General features: G+C 42.2%; 1 protein-coding gene across 2 annotated transcripts in view; it reads left to right on the top strand.

The window, feature by feature from the left end:
* ADAMTSL1 (ADAMTS like 1) overlaps positions 1-18124 on the top strand; it is a 1105223-nt gene that overhangs the window by 963776 nt on the left and 123323 nt on the right. For both annotated transcript variants that reach the window (XM_018051922.1, XM_005683638.3), the window contains one exon: positions 8909-9036. In XM_018051922.1, the coding sequence (XP_017907411.1) occupies positions 8909-9036 (128 nt within the window). The remainder of the gene's footprint in view (positions 1-8908; positions 9037-18124) is intronic.

Below are 18124 nucleotides of genomic sequence, written 5' to 3'. Positions count from 1 at the left end.
AAAAAAAGAAGAAGAAGATCAGTGCAAGGTCACAGAAGTGACCGGCATGAATCAGAGAACATTAGAGGACACAAGACAATTAGTGACAACCAGTCACTGTCCACTCTCTGAAAAGCTGGAGAGTCTCAAAAGATCCCCCTAACAGTTAATTCATTCTTCCTAGAAAAGTGGTCCTAGCAAACAGCATTTTTGAAAAAGTGGTTAACATTTTAGTATAAATGAGGAAGACACCAAAACAAACCAGAAGTGAAAGTGCTTCCGTGTTCTAGGTTGGGGTCAGCAAACTTTTCTTGCAAAGGGCCAAACAGCAAACATTTTAGCTTTGCAGGCTATCCCATCTGTCTTAACTATTCAGTTCTGCCAGTGGAGCATAAAAGCAGCCATAGATTCTTAATCTGCTGTGGCTGAGGGCCAATAAAACTTTATTTACAAAAGCAGGTGACAGCTGGCTACAGTTTGATGATCTCAATTCAAGGTAAATAGGAAATCCAGTCAGTCGTTTCATGCAGAGGTCTGCAGTTTGAAATGAATTACCTGGCAGGAAGATAGAACTACTCATATTAGCAAATTGAAGACTTTATGAATTTCTGAAGAGAAGGAAGCTGAAGGGTTTGGCAGAAAGTATTAGGACAGAGTTAAGAATGTGTGGTCAGTTGACCTTTCCCATTCCAAAAATATTTTCTATACTTCCACCTGGAGCAGTCATGTAGCTTCCAGCATTAAGTTAAGTAACTTTTAGTTGGCAATTAGAAGCAGCCAAGGTTAAAAAAAAAAAAGTTGCCTTTGCCAGATGGTGATACAAAACTCTTCATGAACCTCAATTCTGTTCCCCAAAATGTCTGTACAAAATAAAACTCTCCCTTGCAAGTGTCTGGGCTACTATAATTTTTGGTTTCAAAACAACATTCTTGCAGAAGATGTCGTCTCACAATATTCTTTCTGTCCTCCAGATTCAAGCTAGTTAAAATCTAGAAAATTCTTGTTAGCAATTGTCCATTTCCCTGAGTAACGACAAACCTTGGCACAAATTACCCCCCGACAAAAATGAGGCCAAACCGCATGCCTTCCAGCTATTTAAAATCCAGAATATTCTTATTAGTGATTGTCTATGTCCCTGAGAAACATTGGCATATATTACACTCAACCAAAAATAAAGCCAAACCACATGCCTTCTTACTAGGCCCCAGTGGATGTTTGAATAGAGTCCGTTTTTTTTAAGGTCAAAGGTCATTCCCCATTCCCAATTCTCTGCACCAACTGAGCAAGTTACTTCTCAAAGCTTTTGTTTCATCTCTAAATTAATATGATAATGTCAGACCAGTAACATGAATGAAATTGTATGAAGCTTGTACACTTGTCTTCCAAATACCTGCTCCCACTCTCCCTTTGTGGTAGATTTGATTATCCTAATCTTAGGAATTCCTAAGCAGAAAAAAGTCTGCATTTCAGGGTAAGGCAAAAACCTCGACACCTTCTCCTTGGGGTTGTGAGCTGATATTCTTTGCACAATATTCTTTAACTGCTTCTAAGCTCACTTTTTCCCAATTCTTTTACTCTTTTTTTTTTTTTTTTTGCAATTGCAGAATTCTGGCATTTTTAAAAGGGTTCTAAAATATCAGTATCTGGTTAATAGTGTTAAAACAGTTATGGAAATGACTAGTTGTCTTTATTCCGAGATTCCTGAGTCAAGAATAGAACTGAGGCTGTTGCCAACCCAGTGTGCCACGTGGCCTCAGTCCTGTGCTTGTCTTTCCCACCCGCAGGGCTTCCACCAAGATACACCCACTGTGGCCCATGCCCTGCTCTCCCACACAGCATACCCCTCACCTCTTCCCCTGTGGCCCTGATTTATGTGTTTTTTTCTTGAAAACTGTTCATTTCTCAGTCATTTACCCACATCAAGGCAGCTCGTCACAACATCCAGATTACATAGGTTCAGCTAGGAAGAGTGAATGATGATGGCAACGGTAGTGTTGGTGTTCAGTCGCTTAGTTGCGTCTGACTCTGTGACTTCATGGACTGTAGCACATCAAGCGCCTCTGTCTTCTGCTGTCCTCTGGAGTTTGCTCAGATTCATGTCTACTGAGTCAGTGACGCTACCTCGTCTGTCTCATCCCCTGTCACTCCCTTCTCCTTTGGCCTTCAATCTTTCCCAGCATCAGGGTCTTTTCCAATGAGTCAGCACTTCACATCAGATAGTCAATTTCCTAATGAATAGTTAGGGTTGATTTCCTTTAGGATTGCCTGGTTTTATCTTCTTGCTGTCCAAGGGACTCTCAAGATGCTTCTCTAGCACCACAATGCAAAAACGTCAATTGCTTGGCACTTAGCCTTCTTTATGGTCCCATTCTGACATCCGTATGACTGCTAGAAAAACCATAGCTTTGACTATTTGGATCTCTGTCAGCAAAGTGATGTGTCTGCCTTTTAGTACACTAGGTTTGTCATAGCTTTCATTCCAAGGGACAAGCGTCTTTTAATTTTGTGGTTGTGGTCACTATCCTCAGTGATTTTGGAGCCCAGGAAAATAGAGTCTGTCAGATTTTATTTTCTTGGTGATATCAAAAACAACCACTAAAGATTAATAATAACCTGCACTTCCCTAGTATTTACTACTTGCACGTACTTTTCTGTGTTTTTGAAATACCTGAACTCAACATAGAATATTCACAACACCCCTCAGTTGGTGCAGTATCATTCTGTGTGTGAGAAAATTTTGCCACTCAGAAGTAAATTACTTGTGCTAGGTTACAGAGATACTGAGTGGGACAGCTGGAGGCTGGGGCCCAGTCCCTGTGGCTTTGGAGTCTGTGCTCTTATCCACTGTGCTATATTGTCAAAATTATCATTTTCAGCTCCACTGCTTGGAAGGCCACTAAACAAGTGTTTTGGCTTCCCTGGTGGCTCAGATAGTAAAGAATCCACCTGCCATGAGGGAGCCCTGGGTTCGATCCCTGGGTTGGGAAGATCCCCTGGAGGAGGGCATGGCAACCCACTCCAGTATTCTTGCCTGGAGAATCCCCATGGACAGAGGAGCCTGGCAGGCTACAGTCCACGGGGTTGCAAAGAGTCAGACATGGCTGAGCGACTCAACACAGCACAAACGTGTCTATTAAGTACCCATTCATTGTGTGTGCATGCTCAGTCCTGTTAGACTCTTTGTGAACCCATGGACTGTAGCATGCCAGGCTCTTCTGTCCGTTGAATTTTCTAGGCAAGAATACTAGAGTGGGTTGCCATTTCCTACTCCAGGCAATCTTCTCGACCAGGGATCAAACCCAGGTCTCTTGCATCTCCTGCATTGCCAGGCAGATTCTTTACCAGCTGGGAATCCCCATTTATTTAGCATGTCAGCACTACACTGAATACTGAAGTGAAAACTATAAAAAGGAGTCCTTGAAGTATTTTTTTTAATTGGAGGATGATTGCTTTATGGTATTGTGTTGTTTTCTACCATATATCAACATGAATCAGCCATAGGTATATGTACATCCCCTTCCTCTTGAACCTCCCTCCCATTTCCCATCCCATCATACCCCTCTAGGTTGCCACAGAACACCAGATTAGAGCTCCCTACGTCATACAGTACATTTCCGCCGGCTGTCTAATTTTACATATGCTAATGTGTGTGTTTGGATGCTGCTCTCTCCATTCGTCCCATCCTCTCCATGTCACCCTGTGTCCACAAGTCTATTCTTTATGTCTGCCTCTCCGTTGCTGCCCTGCAGATAGGTTTATCAGTATCATCTTTCTAGATTTCATATATATGCGTTCATATATGATAGTTTTCTTTCACTTTCTGACCTACTTCATTCTGTATAATAGGTTCTAGGTTCATCCACCTCAGTAGAACTGAGTCAAATGCGTTCGTTTTCATGGCTGAATAATATTCCAATGTGTATATGTACCACAACTTTTGAGGTATCTGTTTACAATCTAACTGAAGGGATGAGATGTGGTAGAGTGAAAGGACTTCACAGTACAAGGTAAAACACGTCTGTAACGTCAAGAAAAGAAGGGATTCTTGTGGACTGTGGAAATACAGAAGGTTGAACTAGAACTTGTTCTTTAGAGATGGGGAGAATTTGAAAGAATCAGCAGGAGGAGGAAGAAAATGAACACTGCTCAAAACTAATGACAAGGAGAGTCAACGAGGCCATATTGAATGGAAAGATAAGTTTGTGCTAGAATGTGGGACAGATAAGTTTGAAAAGATGAAGAAGACACTATTCTAAAGAGAAAGGATGTACCTATAATTTCCAAGTTCTAGTTGAGAAAATGGGTTTAAGAATCATCTGTTAGGATGAGAGTCTTGAAATGGTACATCATGGTCAGTGGAGCAAATGAGTATTTCTGTGTCTAGAGCTTGAAATTTTTCCTCTGACAACTGGAAATTCCAAGGAGGAATTTCAAAATGGAAATGTAGATTACCCCTACCTATACCATTAAAAATTACTAATTTATTAGATGTATCTGATGCTTAAACTGATGCCTTTTTACTTACAAAATAGTGAGAAACTACTTCTTAGAAATAATTCTTCAGAAATTGTAAGCTCACTCCTTTATTTGATCCTCACAAGATCTCTCTGAGGTATTCTGCTCAGTATGCAGAAGGAACATAGAGGCTCACAGAGCTGAAACACTTGCCTAAGACCACCATCTGAGTCCATGTCTCTTGACTGTAGTTGGAAATCCTTTCCCCCCGACTGCAATTTCACATGGTTGGTTGTTGATATGACTTTTAGAAGTGGGCAGTTACATACAGTGGTATCCCCACTGAGCCAAGGATTTTGAAGGCATCATGATACCACCCCATGTACAAGATTACTAGACCTCTCCTCAAGACACCCAGAGAAACCTCCTTGCAAATGCAGAGGAGAGAACTCCACCTCAAGCAGCATGTGCTTGGTAGGACTGACCCAGGAGCACTTTGTCCATAACATACTCATTTGGACAATGAAGGCTTGTGTAACTGAAACAATTATTTGTACTCTCTCAGGTGGTCTTTAATTTGTAGAATGCTTGAGAAGGCAGGCTGTCACCTTTACAAGTAAAGGTCACCCAAAAAAGCAAAACTGCTCTTTCATTTCCTAGCTAAAAATAATGGGCAAAGAAATTAAGCAATAAGTTTTAGCCCAATAAACCAAAAGGGAATGTAGGTGTGGAAGGAAAGCAATGAGTAGTAATATACCTAATATGAGTATAGGACCATTTGCTGTATAGGTCTTAATTATGCCCTATTCCGTGTCCCCTCGTCTCTAATTCCATAAATTCCCAAACAACCCCAGAGAAATCTTTATGGTTTTGTTTGGAAAGCCGCACTATGTTACTGAGCCTGCACATTCTAAAACAGGTCTGTCAAACCTGAAACCTAAATACAAGCTGACAGAAATCAGCTACCAACAAATTAAGTTAAATTAATAGAGTAGATGCCTGAAATACAAAGAAAATGTTTTTTTCCCCAGGAGTCTCACTCTCTCTAGATGCCAGACTAAATAAATTAAAGTAAACCTCAGTCTCCAGCAAGCCCTTTTCTTTGCCTTGTCACATTTCCTAGAGAGTCCTGCATGGGAGCCCTCTCAAGAAGTATTGCTCCCCCTAGTGGTAGCCTGCAAACTCCCATCTACCAATTTTATGGGCATATTAAAGATGTGATTGAAAAAAAGTACTGGACCAAGAAATCCTATTTCAAATCCTGATTTTGATGCCAAATAACTATATACCTCCTTGAGCTAAAGAGTTCAGTTTTATGACTACAAGCAATTTCTAAGTATATGCACTAAACAAGAAATTCAGATTCATCCCGTGTAGATTTTGTCTTAAGACAACATTTAAGACTGTTTTATGATGTTAAATACTTTAGTTTCTATATCTTTGTATGCAGTCTGTGGAATAGAAGACTGTATATTCAGATCTAAATTCTCTTTTTTTTCCCCATCTTAGTTCAGACCCTTACAGCTTTGTACCCTATGTGACGGATCTCCCCAGTTCTCTTCACCAACTTTGTGTGAGTTCTTTTCCAGGCTCATACAGTCAGGAAGTATCATGGCTCACTCAGTAGCCTGGAGGAACTGATACAGTAAGCTTACCTCCACTTAAAAGGAGTTAGTTGGGTCAGGCCCGATGTGAGAGTGGAGTTTACACTCTGCATGAGATCAGGCAGGTATAGTAGTTCTATGGGAAAAAAACAGAATGACCTGACTATAGAAGCTAATAAATTACCTGGGGGATGGGGCGGTGGGAAATTGGCCAGTATCATGAACCCCTCTCACTTCCTTCCTCACAATCTTTTCATCCCCTGTCGTTCCTCAGTTATAATTCTCTATCACAGTGTGAAGCATTACCAATGGAAGGGTCACGGGATATACCAGGAGGAGGTCTGCAGCTTCCTTATACACCTCATTTTAACAGTTCCTTCTGCTGGATAGGAAAACATGCTTCAACTGGGTTTTAGAAATTGATATGCTGAAATGTAGAAAAATAAAGGGATATGCCAATGGTAGCTACATAAATCTTAGAAACAAAATCAAATTCAGAAGACCTACCTTCTAATCTCCTCTTCTAAATATTCTCAAGAACCCCTTCTGATAGAACTCTGATAGAGAAGCAACTATCCCAACAGACTTGGAAATTTAGCAAATCTTCATCCCTGCCTTTTGAGGATGGTAAAACTGAATAATGATCCACTGAGTTCCGGAGATGATAGACGACGGAGGAGAGTGGCATGCTGCAGTCCATGGGATTGCGAAGAGTTGGACATGACATAGCAACTGAGCAACAATAGCAAGTCCAGTCATCTTAAGTGATCAGTTTGTCAAGCCCGCTTTGATTATTCCTGTTTGGAAATTGGTTTGGAGGCATCCATATTCCTGAGAGATCATAAAATTTTAAATCATCAAGTCAGCATTTCATTTTTTTAATCTAAAACAGCCTGAATACGTGAAAAGATTTAGCAATAATACCATGCTGCATCCATTAAGATTCCTACTAAAAAAAAAAAAGATATTATCCAAATATTGTATGGCTTAGCAAAGATAAGCAAATTATACAATCATCTTTCTCTTATTATCTCTTTGAAATAAACTAACCAATTAGAGTGTAATTGATAATTTTGAGAGAAAACACCTAACTTGGGTGGATGAGTGAATGAATGAGTGGATGAGTCCAGTCACAGTATCTCATCGCCTCTCTGTCATCCCTCACAAAGTTTCAGCTCTCCTTCAATGCCATGGAAGCCAGACTGTTCCTGTAATAGCGGTGATGGTCTAAAATGGCACTGTATAAAACACAATCATCCAGAAATTTCCCTTTAGCTAAGGTATTTCAGTTTCCTTCCTCATTGTTACCAGAACTGCCCATACATAGTGAGATTGGATTGATGCAAGGATTGATGCAAGCCCTGATTTTCCTCTCTCCTGCCTTTTCCTCCAACAGGAGGTAAGAAAAAGCAGTGCAGTAGTTCCAAGGCCGAGAACAGATTTGAGAAGGCCTGATTCATTGCCAGACTAGTCACCCACCTCAGAATAATTAAGAGCTGACTAGAGGTGACGCCAAACTACACATACCAATAGAGTCTGGAGAGGCCCCAGCAGAGACATAGTGAAGAAAAAGAGCATGTGGTGGGAGACTGCTGGTGGGACAGGAGATCTGAATCCTAGTCTTAATTTTATCATTAAATATTGTTTTGCTCCTTACCTGAAAAGCAACCCCTTACCTGCTTGAGTCCCATGGATGGATGCCAACATATGAGGGGAACATATGTTGGAAGCTGTTGGAAGCTTTGGAAATTACTAAGGAGGTGGAAAGAATCACAAAGATGGAAGTGACAGACTCCAGGAACCACAAAGCCACCGCTAACTCATTTCCATGCTATTGAATGATGTATTGACTTAAGGCCCGGTCAGGTCCGGCACTGGATCCCTAAAGTTCCCATCCAGTCCTCCCCCAACTCTTCTTGATTTCCTACCTCCACATACACACTATAGTTATCATTAGCCTCGCCATAACATCAGCTTAAAGTCATCATTAGTCATCATCTGCTTAACTACCATAAAAGGTACTTCTTGGAAATGGCATCCATCTAGGAAAAAAAAAAGAAATAGCCTGAGATAGGTGTGGATTTTGAAGCTCATAGTTTGTACTCACCATTTGATTCTCATAATCCCTTTCAGGTAAAGCAAAGTATCTGAACTCCATGGTGATTATTCTAGAATTATCTCTACCATGACCCTGATGGGCAGGCTTTGCCTTCATTCTTCTGACATCTTCTCTACAGAGGGCCCTCTGCCAGGAATTGTGGGAAATGAAACAATAAATAAGATCTAATTTTTGTGCCCAGTAATATTTACAGACTAATGAAGACAATAGAATTGAGACATAGCTACACATACAGCTTCCTTCAGCATCCTCTTGTCAGCAACCGATTTCTGACTTCCTCTCTCCCCCTCCAAGCCTTAACAGATGCCTTTCTCCATATCTGGAAGCTCTGCCTGCTTTCCACCATCCAGAGCATTAATAACTCTTCCTTTATAACTTTGCCTTTTCCTGAAGCCTTCCCCGAATCCATCTGCACCATTCATTCTAACGTCTCCTCTCACCCCCAGTGTAGGTGTTATGCGTATTCAGTGTCCATAGGCTGTCTGCTCCAACAATTAGCATTTAGCCCAAGCAGTCAACAAACTGCGTAAGCAATCCCAAACCGCCTCATTTGGGCTCGCTTCCAGAATCACACTCAACAAAGTGGCAAGAGAGGCTGGTTTCCCGTGTGTCATTGTGGCTAGTTTGTGCCTGTTGTTAAACAGGGTTCTGTTTGATATCCCCTGGGGTTCCTTCCAGCTTTACCCATGTCCATTGCCAAAAAGGAGTCAACTGACCTGACCAGGTCTACATTTCTTTTCTGTTGCTCCAGGATTCTTCTGCAGCCAGATGATTCCTTACAGATCCTGGCACCTGTGGAAGCTGATGTGGGTTTCTACACTTGTAATGCCTCAAATGCCTTGGGATATGATTCTGTCTCCATTGCCATCACGTTAGCAGGTAATGTGAAAACCCCTGTTCAATTCGGAAACTGCTGAGTAGGTGCCCACAGCGTGCTAAGTGGGGTCAGAGAGACAGACATAAATGAGATCCATTCCCTGCCTTTGGAAGTTTGTGACCTATAATTGTAATTAAATGAAGATAGCATGTAATATGAGATAGAATGAATGAAGTAAGTTTTGATAACCAAAGAGGGTGCAGTTTCATTCTACCTGAGAAGTCTTAGACTTGGGGTAGAATTTTGATAACAGAGATGCAGGGACGAGCATGAGCATAGATATAAACAAGGAAGTAGTCTGTGGGGGAACATGACTCATGACCTAAGGTCATCAAATGATCTTTTCACTTCTCCTCCTACCTATTACAAAGGAAACTTTAAGACCCTTGGGTAGTTGGAATTCTGTGATTGTGGGCTAGAGCACAAGTGTTCTTCTCTCCAACTGTTTATTTCAACCTTTTGCTCTAACGCACCTGCCAGTACTTCACCTTTATCCATAGAGCTTAGGCAAACCATTCTATACATGGCCACGTCAGAAAATCGCAATTCAGAGTGCAGTGTCTTTCACAGTTGCAATTTTGTATATATTTTTTTTTTATTTTTTTTATTTTATATTGAGATATAGCCAATTAACAGTGTTGTAATAGTTTCAGGTGAATAGCAAAGGGACTCAGCTATGCATTTGCACATATGCATTCTCCCTAGAACTCCCCTCCCATCCAGGCTGCCACGTAACGTTGAGCAGAGTTCCCTGTGCTATACAGTAGGTCCTTGTTGGTTATCCATTTTAAACATAGCAGTGTGTATATGTTGATCCCAAACTCCCTTACTGTCCATTCTCCCATCTTTCCCCCTGGTAAGGTTGTGGTCTTATAGTAAGACACTTTCATAAAACCTTCCTTGCATAGGACGGATCCTTGCCTTTAAAACTAAGAGACCTTAGAGACCAGCTGAACTCTGAACCAAGGCCCACAGTTCTTAGCGACCAGGCAAGCTGAGGTCACACAGCCTCTTAGCTGGTGGCTGGGAGAAGGGAACTGAGGTCTCCTAACCCCCAGATCATGGTCCCCTTGTCTCCCCACTGATGCTTTCAATCTGGGCTCCCCTTCCTCAGGTCTGGGCCACGCGGCCTTTGTGGCGGTGTCTTGCATGTGTTTGTATTTATTCTTTTCGATTGCCGCTCCCGTGAGATGATTCATTCGTTGCTAGAAAAGCCGACATCACCCCACACTGACCTCATCCATCCACGCCAGGATTATGTTGTCACACGTTTTCCAGTCACACATGCTACTCCCTTGCATATCTGTTTAGCAACAGTATTTCTAGCCCCATGACCTAAGGCTGGTCTGGGAAGGGACCTTGAGCAGGACGCTCTGCAGAGAGGATGAAAGTCCACAAACAGTAAGGCCAGCTGAGGGGCCCTGAGGTGGATTACAGACTATTATTAATGCCTTTTTTTTTTAATAGAATGTTTGCTTTGTTCCTAATGTATTCCAGTCATAATCTTTATGCCCCTCTTTGTACAGAGTCCAGATGCTTGGCACCCATCTGGTTAATTCTCTTCTGCCTTACCCGCCCCCCAGCACAGTCTGCCTTGGCCAGGGCAGTGCAGACAGCCTTCCAACTGCTGGCAAATAGTGGCTCTTACAGGATTAACTCTCTTGTTTATATTTATCCAGATACGGTTCAGCTCTGTCACAGACTAAATACCCTTTGTTCACCTGAATTTAATATGATTCATGGAAACCTGTCTGGAATTAAGCAAGGCAATTGTAACATCAGGCTTGTCTTCAGCTCTTTGAAGAGGAGCTATTGGAGGCTGCCAAAATGTTCAAAGCCAGGAAAGAGAGAGAGCAGCCAAAGAGGCACCGGGGAAGAAGGAGGGAAGGAGCTGAGCGATGAAGTAGTTCACGGACACCACACCCAGAGCTTAGGGAGCTGTATCTTTGTCTTCAGTGGTGGGGTCTGTTCAGGTCTGCTGGCAAGTCTGTCAGACAATCCCTCTGAAAGTTAAGGATCAAAATGGAGATGTTGCTTCAAGATTGTATTTGTATCTTTACCTGGGATTATCACCTAGCCCGACGTCAATGTCTACTCTTACAGTTTTAAAGTGACTCACCAGCTACTGTTCTGAGCACATCCTCTGCCAAGTATTATCAGTGTGGAGCAGTAAGTTAGACCTGAGTTTTGTGATCTGTGATGCTTACAGACTAGTGAAGGCAATAGATGTATACGTGACCACCTAGAATCAAGAGATAGAGTTTCCTTCAAATGTACCCATTAAGATCCTGCATAGCCATGTATAAGATACAACCCAAATACCATACAAGTGGGGGGGGGGGCGTTGTAAGGGGTGCAGTGGGGGGAGATGTGAGGCATATCTGAAGGATACCGTTCTACTGTTCGTTAGCTGTGTGACCTTGAACAAAGGGTATAAGCTCACTGAGTCTTCCTTGTCATCTGTAAGAGTGAAATTAACCATATGTTACAAGATTGTTATGAGGGTAAATAAGATTGCACATGTGACAAAGCCCTGAGCCCAAAGCCAGGCACATAGTTCACACCTAATAAATATTTCTCTTTCTTCCTCTAGCTCTTCTAAGATGAAACACATCCTGAAATCAATTCTAAAATATGTAAAACATTAGCCCAACTTTGCATCCATGCACTTTTCACTGTACATCTTCACACTGAAAATTTGCAAGTATTGGGTTGGCCAAAAAGTTCGTTAGGGTTTTTCCAGAACTCAAAGCCAAACGAACTTTCTGGCTTAACCAATACTTCATAAGTGTTAGTCGCTCAGTCGTGTGCAACTCTCTGTAACTCCACGGACTGTAGCCTGCCAGGCTCCTCTGTCCATGGGATTCTCCAGGCAAGAGGACTGGAGTGGGTTGCCATGCCTCCTCCAGGGGATCTTCCTGAGCTAGGGCTTGAACACAGGCCTCCTGCATTGCAGGCAGGTTCCTTACCATCTGAGCCAGCAGAGAAGCCCATTAGGAGCTAGTTCAGCTCTGTCTTTGTGCTCATGCTCAGTTCAGTCGTGTCCAACTCTTTGGGACCCCATGGACTGTAGAGCCTGCCAACTCACTCGTGATCAGCCCCTCATGGTAAACCTCAGTACCTCTATGCTTTAAAAGACATTGTAGAGTTGTGGATTTTGTGTTTTGTTTTTTACCTCGACTTCAGTATAAATGTAGCCCCCCCGCCAAAAAAAAAGGATTTTCTTTGAGGCTCAAAGCACTCAGGTGTCCCCTTGATACCTGGGTCTTCCTAATGCACCTGAATTGACCAGATGTGGGGAAATTTGTTCATAGTAATTCACAAGAACAAGCATAATGTGGCAGTTAAGCCTGCAGGCTCCAGAGCCTCACAGTCTGGATTTGAACCTGACTCTGTCACGTCCAAGCTACATGTTCCTGAGCAGCTTCTTCATCCTCTCTGACTCAGTTTCTTTATTTGACTTATGGTGATAATAATAGTGTTTGACTCAGAAGGTTCTTGTGGAGATTAAATGCCTTCATTCATGTAAAATGCTTATAAGTATGCCTGGCATGTAGCAAGCACTCAATACTTGTTCACTCTTATTATTATTATTGTGAAGATAAAGCAAAAGCCAGGTTATTTTTACAGTAGGGGAGATTCCTTTTCAGAGACTGGAATGCTCACAAACCCTTTGTAGAGCACCTCTGTCTAATGTCTCAACGTCTCAATGTCAAGGGGAAAGCTGAATTACCTATCTGAAAAGTGGTTGGAGTGTGCCTGGATTCAGAGCAAGGGAGGTGGCTACACGAGGACTGTTTCACATGGGAGAGGAAGGGAGAGCTGATGAACCCTCCGTGGCCCATCATTAGACTATTCCTGTTCCCCCATCCTCTGAGTTGAGTGTGTTGTCAGTTCTGCTGCTCAGGTTTATGGTAGGTCCATTGGTACTCTCTACAACTTTTGTTTAAATATAGAAACATCATTTAGTTTTACATATACCAAACCTTCCTACTCTGCCTTATTTAAGCCTGTAAAATATTGTCTTTAGAGCTTCTTTGCTTCTCTAAATGGTCTTTGCTTCTCTCTAAATTCATCAGTATGTGTTGATTTTATCTTTTAAGTCCCAAAGATTTTGAGAGTACTTTACGAGTACCTCTCAGGGTGGAGATGCCTAATGTTTCGCTACCTACCTCCCTGGTTCCAGAAACTCACGGCCATGTAGACCCAGTGGCACAAAACTCCTTTCTGTCCTAAACTGGACTCAACTGGATGCTTTGCTGGATGTTTCACTGCTCAGAAAGTAGATGGGAGGGGAGGGTAGCAGCGGCTTGGGAGGAGTTTAAGAATGTCACCAAAAGGTCACATACCTAACATGTTGAAGGACAGTTGAGTTTGTGTGCATTTGTAGCCATAGGTAAAGGAGAATTTCTGTTGTGCATAGCAAGGCACGAAGATTGGAGAGCCACCTTGACTAGTGAGATTCTGCATTCAGCCAACATTGCTCAGAAAACTGCCAGATCCGAGCAGCGTAGGCAGCATTTTGAAGGAAAGCAGTAGTTTCCTGGCAAATTGCTTCAGTCTGGACCAGTGGAGGCGGACCTCTGCTTACCAATGCAGATGAGGCCCATCCAGGTGTAGCCCACTGATGAAGTCATAGCCATAAGGGAAACGTATTTGGTTGTCATTGATTTTATAAGATCACAAAAGAGATACTGTAAGGCCTGCTTGACATCATCAATGGAAAATGAGAAGAAGATGGGGGCTGAGGGATGAGCATATCTTTCATTGAAAAGAGAGAACACAGATGAGCTCATCCCAAGTGTTCACAGGAAGAAAGAGACAGAAAATATTTCTCCTTTCCTGGCATGTTTTTCTGCTTTCCTATGAGTTGAATAGCTGACACATATTGTGTCTAATAAAGAGATCACAGAAACCTCACTGGGAAAATAAAAATAAAAGGCAGTTGGGCTGTTTGTTTTTTTTTTTAATTCTCCTTTCTCAGCCCCCTCCTCGTTATGATTTAGTAGCTGCAATAAAGACAAGCAGTTTTGTAAGCTTTTCATAATGTAAGTCATTTCAAATTGGCATTTCTGAATTCTTCATCCAGCAACTCTGTTCACCAGGGGAGGATTCTGCTGCATAGAGAGTTAGGCTCAGAGAGGACTTTGTCACCGTGGTGACAGCCAGCAATGAAAGATTTGCCCCAGTGCACCAGATCAGAGGGAAAAGCACAGAAGTTTACCTGTGTTCCTAGTGATGCTCTGAACATCAGGGTAATGGCCATTGACTCATTCAAGCTGCCATCAAGGGGCCTCATTATCTGTTACAATACTGAGTAACCAAGATTCTTAAGTTTTCCTCAGTATGTATAGATATGTAGCATGCTCACTGAGGAAGCCTAGCTTTCATAGAATTCAAATGAAAGGGATGAGAGTATAGCAGGAGAATTAACTTTCTCTGCTCCCCAGCGGAATAGAGGAAATAATCTAGCCTAGCCCATCTCACATCCTGAAAAAGCAATTCCCACGTCTGTTCAATGGAATGAGGGAAGGATGGGTGGTGAGACAGGTTCAGTTCAGTTCAGTTCAGTTCAGTTCAGTTCAGTCGCTCAGTCGTGTCCGACTCTTTACGACCCCATGAATCGCAGCACACCAGGCCTCCCTGTCCACCACCAACTCCCAGAGTTCACTCAGACTCACGGCCATCGAGTTGGTGATGCCATCCACCCATCTCATCCTCTGTCATCACCTTTTCCTCCTGCCCCCAATCCCTCCCAGCATCAGAGTCTTTTCCAATGAGTCAACTCTTCTCGTGAGGTGGCCAAAGTACTGGAGTTTCAGCTTTAGCATCAGTCCTTCCAAAGAACACCCAGGGCTGATCTCCTTTAGAATGGACTGGTTGGATCTCCTTGCAGTCCAAGGGACTCTCAAGAGTCTTCTCCAACACCACAGTTCAAAAGCATCAGTTCTTCGGCGCTCAGCTTTCTTCACAGTCCAACTCTTGCATCCATAGATGACCACTGGAAAAAACATAGCCTTGACTAGATGGACCTTTGTTGGCAAAATAATGTCTCTGCTTTTCAATATGCTGTCTAGGTTGGTCATAACTTTTCTTCCATGGAGTAAGTAGGTACCATACCCTTGGAGTGTTGTTCCTTGAAGAGGCTGTAGCATCATGCAGCTGTCCTAGGTATGGGGTCCCTCATCCAGGACTCTGCAGTGGAACATGCAAAAGAGGTTGCTGCCTTAGAGTCCTGGGAAGTCGTTAACTTCAGCTGAATAATCAGTATGTCAATGACATACTGGCATTGGTAAAAAATATGTTTAGGGAATGGTGATTGAAACAAGGGAGGAAAAGGAAGCCAGGAAGCCTGGGGATGTGTAGGTAAGGATAATCTAAGCCCTAGACTTCCTTAGTTCCTAGTGTTAGTCGCTCAGTCATGTCCAACTCTTGAGACCCCAGGGGATCTTCCCAACCCAGGGACTGAACCTGGATCTCCCAGATTGCAGGCAAATTCCTTACCATCTGAGCCATCAGGGAAGCCTTTAGACCCTACGGGCCCTGCAATATTGATATCAAAGGCACACCAACTAAACAGAATCACAAAAGCAAAGAAATACCAAGCCCTTCTTATTTTTTGTGCAAGATAATTAATTAATAGTCACACTGTTGACCCTGACTCCTCAAGAAAAGGTTAAATTAGATTTAAATCATTTTATCGATTTTCTGGAGGCATAATCTACATCCCGTAATATCCACCCATTGTAAGTGTTCAATTCAGTGATATTTTAGCAAAATTTTTAAGTTGTATAACCATCATCACAACAAACCAAGATTGTTGTTTTCTTAAAAACACTGTTGAAGTGTAATTCACATACTGTAACAAATCAGCTATTCAAAGTATACAATTCAGTGGCTGTTAGTACATTCAGAGTTGTACATTCATCACCACACTCAAATGTTTAGAACATTTTCATTATCCCAAAATAAATTCCACACCTCTTAGCCATCACTTCCCAGTCGCCTCATGTCCTCCAGGCCTCGGTAACCACTAGTGTACTGTGTCTTCATAGACCTGCCTATTCCAGTTCAGTTCAGTTCAGTCGCTCAGTCGTGTCCGATTCTTTGCAACCCCATGAATCACAGCACGCCAGGCCTCCCTGTTCATCACCATCTCCCAGAGTTCACTCAGACTCACATCCATCGAGTCCGTGATGCCATCCAGCCATCCCATCCTCGGTCGTCCCCTTCTCCTCCTGCCCCCAATTCCTCCCAGCATCAGAGTCTTTTCCAATGAGTCAACTCTTCGCATGAGGTGGCCAAAGTACTGGAGTTTCAGCTTTAGCATCATTCCTTCCAAAGAAATCCCAGGGTTGACCTATTCCAGATACTTTGAATAAGTGGGGTCCTACATGGTCCTTTGTTAGTGACTTGGCATAATGTGTTCAGGATTCACCCGTGTTGTGACATGTATGCCGCATTCCTTTTTGTGGTGGAGTAATAGTATTCCATTGTATGAATATACCACATTTTCTTCCACTCATTAGTTGATGGACATTGGGATTATTTCCAGGTTTTGGCTGTCATGAATAGTGCTGCAGTGACCATTTATGTGCAAGCTTTTGTGTGGACACCTTTTCATTTCTCTTGGGTGTATATACCTAAGAGTAGAATTGCTGGGTTGTATGGCATTTATGTGTAACTTTTTAAAAAATTGTCAACTGTGTTTCAAAGTAGCTGCACCATTTTGTATTTCCATCAACAGTATAAGGATTCCAATGTCTACATCCTCACCACATCTGTTATTGTCTATTTTTTTAATTATAGCTATCCTCGTGGATGTAAAGTGACCATTTATTGTGACTTAAATTTACATTTCCCTGATGATTAACAATGTTGAGCATCTTTTCTCATGCTTATTACTCGTTTATACATCTTCTTTGTCAAAGTAGTAACTTTGGTGATATAGGCAGTGTATATGGCCTGCATATTATTCTTTTATTTTGCCCTAATGATTTACCACAAATTTAGAGTCCTAAAACACAAATATTTTGTTTTAGAGTTCTGTAGGCCGAAAGTCCAGCAGTCTTACCAGGATAAAACCAAGGTGTCAGAGGGGTGCACTTCTTTCTATAAACTCCAGGAGAAAATGCTTTTCCTGTTCATTGGGATTGTTGGCAGAATTTAGGTCATTGTGACCTAGGACTGAGATCCCTGATTTCTTGCTGACTGTAAACTGAGTGCCACTGGCAGGTTCTAGAGGCTGTTGCATTCCTTAGTTTCTGGCCCTTTTCCTCCATCTCAAAGCTAACAGTTGGAGACTGAGTCTTCCTCATATTGCCTCTCTCCCACAAGCTCTTCAGTATCCCTCTTTTAATTTTAGGAGCTCAAATGGTTAGATTGGCCTACCTAGATAATCTAGGATAATCTCACTATTTTAATGTCAGTTCATTAGCCATCTTAATTGCAACTGCAACTTTAATTCCCTTTTGTCTTGTAATATAACATAGTCACAGATTCCAAGGATTAGAGTATGGACAGTACCACACCCTATCTGAAGGGCAGAGCTCGTTTTTACCTTTCTATTGCCAAGTTAAAGTGAAGTTGCTCAGTCGTGTCCGACTCTTTGTGACCCGTGGACTGTAGCCCAAGAAAATCACAAATCTAATGTTGGTAGACCTTCCAATTTTTCCATATAAGACAAACCAAAAAAACACACACACACTTTTTTTTTTTTAATTTCTCCTTTTTTTTTTTTAACTGAGTCCACAATAAACTGGAAAATTCTGAAAGAGATGGGCATACCAGACCACCTGTCCTGACTCTTGAGAAATCTGTATGCAGGTCAGGAAGCAACAGTTAGAACTGGACATGGAACAGCAGACTGGTTCCAAATAGGAAAAGGAGTACGTCAAGGCTGTAAATTGTCACCCTGCTTATTTAACTGCTATGCAGAGTACATCATGAGAAACGCTGGGCTGGATGAAGCACAAGCTGGAATCAAGATTGTTGGGAGAAATATCAATAACCTGAGATATGCAGATGACACCACCCTTATGGCAGAAAGTGAAGAGGAACTAAAAAGCCTCTTGATGAAAGTGAAAGAGG

The sequence above is a fragment of the Capra hircus genome, chromosome 8 (genome assembly GCF_001704415.2).
Source record: "Capra hircus breed San Clemente chromosome 8, ASM170441v1, whole genome shotgun sequence".
Lineage (NCBI taxonomy): Eukaryota > Metazoa > Chordata > Mammalia > Artiodactyla > Bovidae > Capra > Capra hircus.
This window is presented reverse-complemented; position numbering and strand designations above follow the sequence as displayed.